At 31.6% G+C, this 10,414-nt stretch overlaps 2 protein-coding genes across 2 annotated transcripts; one reads left to right on the top strand and one right to left on the bottom strand.

The window, feature by feature from the left end:
• Nucleotides 1–3,261: 3,261 nt before the first annotated feature.
• Nucleotides 3,262–5,650, top strand: LOTGIDRAFT_126181 (hypothetical protein; the record flags this gene model as incomplete). The annotated part of the gene is made up of 7 exons (XM_009062735.1): nt 3,262–3,330; nt 3,762–3,850; nt 4,422–4,548; nt 4,749–4,806; nt 5,018–5,077; nt 5,262–5,326; nt 5,552–5,650. 7 exons carry the CDS (start codon nt 3,262–3,264, stop codon nt 5,648–5,650), a joined length of 567 nt encoding a protein of 188 aa, XP_009060983.1.
• On the bottom strand, nt 5,580–10,061 carry LOTGIDRAFT_193514 (hypothetical protein; the record flags this gene model as incomplete). Its single annotated transcript, XM_009062734.1, has 9 exons — nt 5,580–6,711; nt 6,967–7,084; nt 7,252–7,377; nt 7,653–7,887; nt 8,044–8,138; nt 8,403–8,599; nt 8,915–9,043; nt 9,255–9,509; nt 9,821–10,061. 9 exons carry the CDS (start codon nt 10,059–10,061, stop codon nt 6,530–6,532), a joined length of 1,578 nt encoding a protein of 525 aa, XP_009060982.1. The 3' UTR covers nt 5,580–6,529.
• Between the last annotated feature and the right edge of the window lie 353 nt (nt 10,062–10,414).

Raw genomic sequence — 10,414 nt, 5'->3', positions numbered from 1 at the left:
AGATATCTGATATTTAACTTTAACCAATTTACAATCAGATGTTATTCAATTTTTCATGTTATCTACCTGTTTCAAGTACAATACATCAAGGTGTTTTATTAACAGTTCCCAGACATTGTTTGTTTGACTGATATCTATATACCTGAAACTTGAAATATGCCTTCGTTCTCGCTTTTATAAACCCGTTTCACTATTTCATAAAGTTTTTTTGGTCAATCATTAAAATTGTAGTAAGCCGGTGATTCTAGATCAGAATAAGCGCTTAGAGTAATTGTTTTTATATAACGCGCTTTATAAATATTATATTTATTGTATTTATTATAATAAAAACGTGTGGTTTTCTTGTATAGAATTTGTCGAGCGAGCGATTTACGGAGTTGTAGGTTTGTAGTAATACATTTGGAACTATTCCAGCTTATGTGGTCATATTAAACGCAAGTTTGCTTTATCAAGATATCTTTCTTTAAACGAATTTCTTTACGATTGAGAATAATTTTAACCCCTTAAAGTCATAGCGATCCGAATGCGAAAGCTTGTGCTAGTCGGATTTTGAATCCAGAAAGTTATCCCGTGAAAGCTTCTATAAGCTATTTGAGTGAATGAAGAACCGGTTTCCATCAGCGCCAATGTACTACTGTAAAATTATTTCTCTCGGAAGAGCTTTGCAAATCCAAAGTACTTTGATACGATATATATCCTTTTCTACGATCCCAATATCAGGTGTTTTATGGCTGGAGGCACTCTATCTGATGCCAATCTGACTAGACGGTTTACTATTAAAAGCTTGTGGTCAAATGATAACCTAGTGAAACTACTATAGTAATAATAAACAATAGTGGTACTGGGTGAAACAATAATTCGTTTCAGCTTGATGGGGCTTATCTAGTGTGAAATTGGAGCTACATCAACCAATTTACAAATCTTACGGGTTAAAAAACGAAACCAAAATACTCTGAAAATTTGTTCAACCTTGCAAAAATCAGTTTTATTTGTATCATCACTGGTAATAGTACAAATGATGCCCTCTCACTTATAGTGGTTTAAATCGCTATGGTTGTGAGGGCTTAATTAGTTTCTATGGACACTGTAGAAGTGAAAACATGCTTACCATACCAGATGAAGTTGCACAGATATCAAGTTCTATGGAATGTTCACGCAAATATTACTTTGAAATAAAAATTCCTCTTTTCAATTTTTAAAGAAATAGTCTCATCGTTGGGTAATTGGATCCTTTCATTAATTATGTGACGATTAAGAGAAAGGAAATTGATAAAACTGTCGAATAAAAATGTTGTCATAAGTGGAATTTTATCAGGAAGACTATAGGGGTGAGACAAGGTTAGGTTTTATCTTCTTTCTTATTTCTAAACTGTACACTTTACATGACGTATATTTCTCATCAGATCGACCTAAGTTTGTTAATATCAAGCAGACACGTTCAGTAAAGCTTAATGTAGGCTGCAGATTACACCTGAATGGAGCCAACTTAGCCGATGTAATTCCACAATTACATACAATACCTTACTATATGACAGAACTTAAGTGTGTCTTGTGATCTAAAATCAACAATGAAAAAGTAGCACTAAAAACCCTTCAATTGAAAGAGTTAATAAATTATTTAATCGTATCCATCACATCTTGCATATTTAGACTATGAAGGTGTATTAACGGTTTTACCTTTATCATCACATTTGTTTCTCATTTTCCTCTGACGAGAAACGTTTCAATAATTTCCCATTTCTAACGATGATTAACTTTTCTCATGTATTGCAAGGACGAATATGTTCAGATTATGTTGGATAGTCCGAAATACGGTTGCATCTTTAGATTTGTTAACAGAATCGAAACAGGTTCTACGGGAGAGTCGGGACCAGAGAAAGAATTCTACTGGCACTGTCATTACAATTGTAATAAAATTACAGGGTAATTTTAAATTTGATTCTGTTGGTGGTAATTCTAAACAAGTTGATAATAGTGGTAATTCTGAACAAGTTGGTATTAAATGTTATTTTTATCCTTGTTTGATCCGGTTCAGCTTTCGTTTAGCATTCTACGACCCTCGGGATTTCGATAGTCTTTCCATCAGCTGTCCTCCTCTCCCAACTCTAAGTAAGTTTACCGCCTATTTGTATCCCTATAGTTCCAAAAGGCGGTCGCCGCTTCTGGATCACGGTGGTAATAGAAGTGATTTTGATCAGTGTGGACGTATTGTTCAGATGGTGTCAGATATTTCTCTTTTATTGCTTTACCTTCAATTGCCTAGTACTGTTCTTCTGTCTAAATTTGTGTAAATAGCTAAACCTTCAGTACACTCACTATATTTTAGATAAACGTTTTGCAATTTAAACAGGGAAAGATTCGGATTAAAGGTAGACACAGGTAGGTATGATGAAACAGATATACGATGAAGGTTAGATATTGGAAGTGTCGAGGGGTTTAATAACTATTTGATGTATGCGAAATAAAATATGCACCATATGTTGCTGGGGGTAAAAAATAGATACGTGTATTGCGGTTTAATTTATTTATATGCTCCACTTTATTTATATTTCCTACCAATTTGTCTAGATATCGTCTAGACTTGATGAAATTGCCAGGCTTTTACAACGTTCGTGACGAACTTGTAACTCTCAGGCCTAAATAAAAATCTTTGATGCAGTTTCAGAACATAAGCCGTGTTTATTTAAGTGTTCGTTGCAGTTCTAGGTTAAGGTTATTTTTCCAGACATTATAGAGGTCATTAAGTTCATATCATCTGCTCTATCGTGGTTTTAGTCTAGAATTTTCATATACAGAGAATTCATATTCTTTGCTGAAACATTGTCCGTTTATAGAGATAGGTTTACCGCTAATTTCAGTCTTAAACATGATCAGTAGGCCTATACACATGCAATCCTAGTTTCAGATAAAAAAAAAAAATAGTTGCCTCTCTAACGTAGCCTACGGGCCAATTTGAATAATCGAAAAAACAGGCAATAACCACAAAAACCGCTCTTAGAATAATAGAGCGACTTTCCTCTGGCTACATAATAATTTTAAGGAGATTTTAAGCGAAATTTTGAGCATTGGTTGTCATCGAGCCAGTGTACGCTGCTCAAGAGATCAAGAAATTAATTCGTTTTCTCAGTTTAATTACTCGTTCACAAATTTTTAGGGTATCAAGTTAAGCTTCCGGTTGAAAAATGTAGTTATATTTTTCCAGACTTTTTCGGCCGCTCTCTTTCAATGTCTAAAGAATACCAAAAGATCAAGACTATCAAAATGGCTTCTCTTGGACGACAGAAATCAAATAATTTAGATAAAGGTCTTGGGAAGGGTAAACCCGAGGTAGTATTTTCATAAATATAGCACATTACATGAATTCAAAGCTTTTAAAATACTACCCTACCCAATATATCGACAGACATTTGTTTTACCGCTAAATAACAGATCGATTGCAAAAGCCCTACTACTCTACATAATAATAGTTTATATTTTATATTACTGTTTTTATTGTGTGAATTAAAATATAAGCATCAAAACATTTCTTATATGTTACGGAAAATAGTTTATGTGTATATTTTTATCAATGCCAAATTAGAAACTAGTTGTGTATTATACATTGTAGTTTGAACAGAATACTTTATTCTGTCTATGCATATAAAGCAACCGAGTTGCCATGACATAGTGTTCTCACTTGTTGTTTTAAACAACTTCATTATCTCTTCCAAGTGAAACCAGCTTAAAATAGTTGATCTCATTTTGGTATATATTTCTTTCAGGTGAATATTGCAACATTTGCATTGCTATTTTCTGAGATTGTTCAGTATTGTCAAAATCGTGTATCTACTGTCCCAGAACTTCAGAACAGGTAAATATAATATAGGCAAGAAAGTAATATGGTTGTTTTATTGTTTTTGAAACATGGTTACAAATAAGCTTTATGAACAGATATATTTTGCAAATTTGTTTACTGAAAAGAATTTAAAGATGATTTCCCTTATTTTCATTTATAAAAATTGCTAATTCTTATAGGAATAGAAATTAGAGGTGTTCTGATGACTTGGAAAAATACCAGTTTGTTTCACATGTCCATAATTAATTCATAATTAGCTAAATTAGAAGAGAATTACTATCAGAATTCCAATGATTTTTTTTCGTTTATCCAGACTGTACATACATTAACATTTATGATTGGTTAAAACTCTTAATATATGCAATAAGAACATAATGATATAAGAAAGAATACATGGTATTTCATTAGAAACACCAATTAATCAAATAGTTTGCTTAATTTGACACTGAAAAAAAAGGAAATTCATCTTAAAGTATACTTATTTATATTCTCTGACCACAATAAAACTGTGGAACAATCATAAGGAGAATTGAAAATTAGATTCTGTATTTTGACTTCATTCCATGTATGTATTTGTTTATTTTAGATTAGCTGAGTTGGGACAACACGTTGGTTCTCATCTATTAGATGTTTTATTATTGAGAGAAAAAGGGTACAAAAGAGAATTAAAATTATTAAATTTGTTATTATTCATTAAATCTAATTTCTGGAAGGTATGTCAAAATCTATTTCAGTGTATACCAACAAAATTAAGCCAAAACATAATTGAAAAGACCAGCCCCCTTTCCTATCCGCGGCCCCCTTAAAAAAGAATGATAATAACTCAATGTTATTCTTCATGCCTGACCAAGTATTAACAAAAAGGTTTGAAGAGCAGAGGTGGAATAATCATTTATCTCTCTATATTTTTCAGACATTATTTGGAAGAGAAGCTGATAAACTGGAATTGGCTAACGATGATGAAAGAACATGTATCCTTTATAATTAAACTTTGTTGTATTTTTTGATAGAATTTGCAATAAGGAAAATCCTTCGATCAGTAACAGTAAGATTGCTGTATAATGTCCATTGGTTAGTGTGGTCACTGTATATGAGATCAACCAAACACATGACAATGAAGTTTGTCACTAGAATGATAAGGAGTGAACTGTTAGTCAAGGTTTCTGTCCTTAACTCTCCTAGATTATTTAATAGAAAAGGAACCAATAGTAAATAAGTTTATATCAGTGCCAAAAGATAAAGGTAAAATTCCATTTTTGAAGCATACCACATTGAATTTAAAATTTAGGAAAGAAAATAACTGCATTGTACAGTTGCAAATATTTAACTATTATATGTAAGATCAGTCATAATGGTTTTGCAGTGAATAAATGATAATTCAAGCTGTATATTCAATTATTTTAGTGTTCACATTATGTTTTTGTAGGTAGTTTAAATTGTGCTGCTTTTACAGCTGGTATATTAGAATCAGTATTGAATGGAGCCAACTTTGTAAGTATTAAGTATTCTGTAGTTTCCAAACTGATATATTATTGTGTTATGTACATCATATATGTGAGTGATGGGTATAGTTTCAAATAAACAATTTTCTATTGGGAACCTCAAGAATGCTCATGTAGTTTTTGACTTTACAGAATATGAAAAATCTGATCTGATTTCGTCCATATTTTATAGGTCTATTTGAGTTATACATGTATCACTATTTCTTTGTTTCAGCCTGCTAAAGTGACAGTACATTGGCATAAAGGAACAACATTTATGATAAAATTTGATGAATCTGTGATAGCTAGAGATAAACTGATAGAGGGGAGATAAGACTGTAAATATATTAACAATCCCAGACTTATGTGAGCCACTGTGTGTGATTTTAGAGTTTTTGGTATACAATATGTGCATTGTGAAGTCTACTCAGTACATGTTACAAAATACCAAACAATCAGCTTTATATTTTTGTGGTTATGTTGGTAGCTCTAATTATTTTGTTGAACCCGATAATTTGCTCGATTTTTGTTTGTCTTTATTTCATTTCGTTGCACAATGTGTATATAGGGTAATCATCAGTCAATTTTGATGAAAGAGTTTGAGCATGTTTTAAAGAAACATCAAATAAGCTTATGTATCCAATTCGGGTTTATTATTAATTATTTGTATGCTATTATCCCTGTTGGTTGATTTGTTTGTTATATGCATGATAAGAGAGAGACTAAGTAATGTGAAATGTTTTATTTTAACATAATAATAGGCACTATAATTTATAAAGCACTTATTTTATAAAATTCAAAGAAAACAATTTGTCCATTATCAGATAAAAAATAAATGTCATGTTTTTTTTATTGTTTCCCTACGATGATTTTAGTTAAAATTAACAATTTGTTATTAGACAGAAACAATGACATTTTTGGTTCTTTTGAAACATGTGAATATTCCACAACATAACTAGTGATATCATCTATAAACTACACTACCCCTAATATATCTAAACTAAACAATAACGATACTTGATAAACAAAAACATAACAGAATTGTAACACATAATTTATACAATTAAGTAAACATTCCCTCAATTCGTAAATGTCTGTTACAGTCTAAAAAAGTCAAAGTAATAAAATTCCACGAATTACATATTTTGGGCACAATCTTTCAATAATTCTGAAAGGGAAAAGCACCATTGCACAAACTGACATGTCCATTCACTCATCGTATCATAGATTTACGGAATGTTGTTGAAGTGTCTTTAGAAGTTGATTTTGTGGCTTTCTTCTTCTGATCATCATGTTCGAAGCATTTCCATAACCGTAAAGTCTCATCTGCTCCAGCTGATACTACTGTTGAACCATCAGGTGATAAAGCCATATGTAAAACTCTAGCTGTATGCCCTGAAAATGATATCAAATATTGGTTATAGGAATTTACAAAAGGATTCGTGTATACTTTTGAGAGAATACAACTGATGTTACCCACTAACCTGATGGTAATAAACTATTGTGTAAAAAATGAGACCCATACTGGTTACAGTGGAGTTGACAAAAAACACTTTTCTATTCATGCTATCATTTCAAATATCTATCTCCATTTTGCTTTTGGAAATTGATTAGAGAGGTTTGTGTATAATCTTATAACAGTATATTTACCTGTGAGATCTGCAACTTTTGTCATAGCTGGATATTTCCATATTGTTAACTGATTCTGTGCAAAACCATGACTAGATATTAACTCTCTGTGTTCTTTAGACCATAATATTGAACACACCTGAAATTTTGAATAATAGTTAAATGTAGTTACTTTGGTAGAAAAATGTCAGTGAAAGTAATTTTGTCATAAGTCTTTATTTCCAACTCATCAATATGATGATGATGATACACAGAAAGAAATTATATGAAAACTCTACTAATTATAAATAAATGTAATTCAATTACCTGTGATTTTGAATCTACACTATTAAGGAAGGTGCCAGTATTACAGTTCCAGAAACAGATTTGTCTATCTGCAGTACCTCCACCACTAGCTAATAAACCTGGTTGCCATGGACACCAAGAAAGGGCCTGAAAAATAAATTTTATTCATATATAAAATCATATTTTGCTTTTGATATCACAAGGTATTCCTCAGCCAAAGATGCATGTTACCAAGCGAATGTCATATAACATGATATGCTTTCTTTCATAGCTTAGAGTAGAGGGCGTTTTACCATCTGAAATCAGTATTCAGATGGTAGGAATACATAAATTATCTGTAAATTCTGTTAGCCAAATTGAAACAAGCTATTAAAGAATATCTAGGGTTGTACTTTTCAATGTATGAAATATAGTAAATTTACCTTAACTGCTGCTTGATGTTGAGAGAAGACATGTAATGGCTGATTATCTTGTGGTAAATTATTAAATTGTGAGGACCAGATATTGAGTATATTATCATTGCCTCCACTAGCTAGATATCTACCATCTGGTGACCAACGAACACCACAAACTTCTTGACTGTGACCAGCTAATGTGGCTACATGATGTTGTGGTATTCTGACATCGTGATGGTGAATATTACCACTTCGTGAACCACTGAAATCAAACAAAATAATTTTAATTTAATAACTTTTCTTTAAAACATTACTTTGATATGATTAATGATTTTTCTACATGATAGTTGAGCCATACATTAATATGAGAGTTGTTAATGACTATGTTACTTCAAAGAAGTTTAAAATAGTTAATTACCTGCTCAATATATGCGAGTTCCAAGATAAAGAACTAACTCTAGCTGAATGACCTGCCATATTTCTTAGTCTTTTCTGTTCTACCACGTCCCACAACTAAAAGATATATTATAAAAATTGACACGAGACATAGGCATTGATGAACACATGGCGATTATGTATTGCTGAATTTTTACCCCTGGTATTATATCAGATAGAAAGCACTAAATCTATGACGTATAGAGAATGGCTTGCGAAATATTGATTTGGAAAAAGGCAAATTGTATTAAGCGGTATTTTCATCAACAAAACTGTTAAATATTTGTATTTGGACAATTACAATAAAAAAAAGACTTTATCTATTAAATGATAATGGCTTACCTGAACTTCACCAGTGCTAGTTCCAATAGCTAAATAATTTCCTTCTTTAACCCAGGATACAGACCCAATATATTCTTCACTGTTCTCAACTTCCATTAACTGAGTTATGGTTCCTGATGTAGCATTCCATATGTAAACAGCACCACCCAAACACACAGCTAAATTATTGGTAGATGACCAGTCAACTAAATTTAGATCTGGAATTAAAAGTGAATTAAATGCACTGAGACATTTAGTAATGAATAATTTACATATACACAGAATTCCTACTTGGGTACAATTCAACGGAAATGCTAAGCTTATCTGAAAAAGGTTAAATTTTTGCAATGTTTTACATACGATTTATATTTGAAAGTAACTGATCAACTCATCAAATGTACTGCTTCATTCCTCAATGCTCTTTAAAAGTGAATATAAATCAATTGTTCGATAACACTATTTCTTATTTTAATTTTTCATTTCACTTCTTGTGATATACACTCAAAAATATTACAAATTAGTTTCAAACTTACAATAATCATCCATAATATCTGGAGCATCTAATATTCTTTCTGGAACTTGTGGTATCTGTCGTAAAGTTTTTTTAGCACTAGAAGGTGTTTTCGATGAACTATACAATACCTTCATATTATTGGTGAAGCCTAACAAAATAAACCATTCATAGTATCAAAATATCAAGACAAGAGTTGATAAAATTTGTACATTTTGAATGTCAACAGTTGTATGTTAATTCTGATTACTTATTTGTAACGTACTTAGAACTTCATGTCAGATGTCACTATCATACTCGAGAAAGAGATGAAGGAGAGGTCTTGACAACTTTCATGTAAAATATTCAAATAAAAATCTTACTTTCTGGAGCAGATGGTGCTTTAGCTTTGAAAGACAGGATTTTACTATTCAAAGCATCTCCATTTAAATTTTCACTCATAACTCTTTTATATTCTTTCTCTGATGGACTCAATAAGTTTTCATTTTCATCAGGCCCCTTTTCTTCTTTCATTATTTTATAATATCCAACAGAAAACTGTGTTGTACTTCTGTTAGGTATAAATCTGTCACCACCAGGTGTGCGGCTGTTTTTATTTCCAGGTGTTCCATATTTACCTGCATGAAAGATAACATTTGATATCTAGGAGACTTATCTAAGCTGGGGCCTCTGAAAGTCATCTTGGCAAGACAAATATAAAACAGGCTGCTCTCTCATTTTGCAGGATTTTGTCTTTTACTTAACGGTACAGTTGTAACAACTTTAAAGGGTGTTTTTGAAAATATCAATCTATTAAGTATGTCAACAATATCAAATTTCCTGTACAAAGTAAACTACACTTTCAACAATAACTGCTATCTGTCAGAGTCAGCTATTAAATCAATAGGCTTTAATAAATTAAATATACTATTTTCATCACTAACCAAACTTGACAAATGTGACTTACCTGAAGATTTGGGTGTCTTTTTTAAGGATTCATTTGATTTTGATGGCGTTTTTGAACCACTGAATGACTTGTTTCCCTTTTTAGGAGTCTTCATACTCATATTCAAAGAAGCATTGCATTCTGAATCATTTAAGCCTTTTCTAGAAGCAGGCATTGCTCTTGCTAACGGTGCATCCATCCTCAAAGCATTATTCAACTCATTTTCTAAATTAAAATGGGACATGACCTGAAATATAAAAAATGAATTTTATGTTTATGAATTTTAATCACAGGTTGCTAATTATTATAGCCTGTTGTAGAATCAGAAACATTACCATACCTTGGATTTGGACCAAAGCCCTAGTCTGTCAATTCAGATATATTAAGCTTATACCTATTAATCAAAATAAAATGTTCAAATAGACATTACATTGCCTACAATATAAAGTCAGAAAAATGTCTTGTCACTCTTGTCCAGATAATTATTTATTGTATAGGTGAGGGTTTAACTATCTGGTTTGAAACTTATTAGGCCAAGAATGTGGCTATGTCGATACCGGTATTTCAAAATATTATACATTCAGTTTACCATCGAGA

The sequence above is a fragment of the Lottia gigantea genome (assembly GCF_000327385.1).
Source record: "Lottia gigantea unplaced genomic scaffold LOTGIsca_53, whole genome shotgun sequence".
In the NCBI taxonomy this organism is placed as follows: domain Eukaryota; kingdom Metazoa; phylum Mollusca; class Gastropoda; family Lottiidae; genus Lottia; species Lottia gigantea.
The sequence above is the reverse complement of the archived record's forward strand: the minus strand, read 5'-3'. Positions and strand labels throughout refer to the sequence as shown.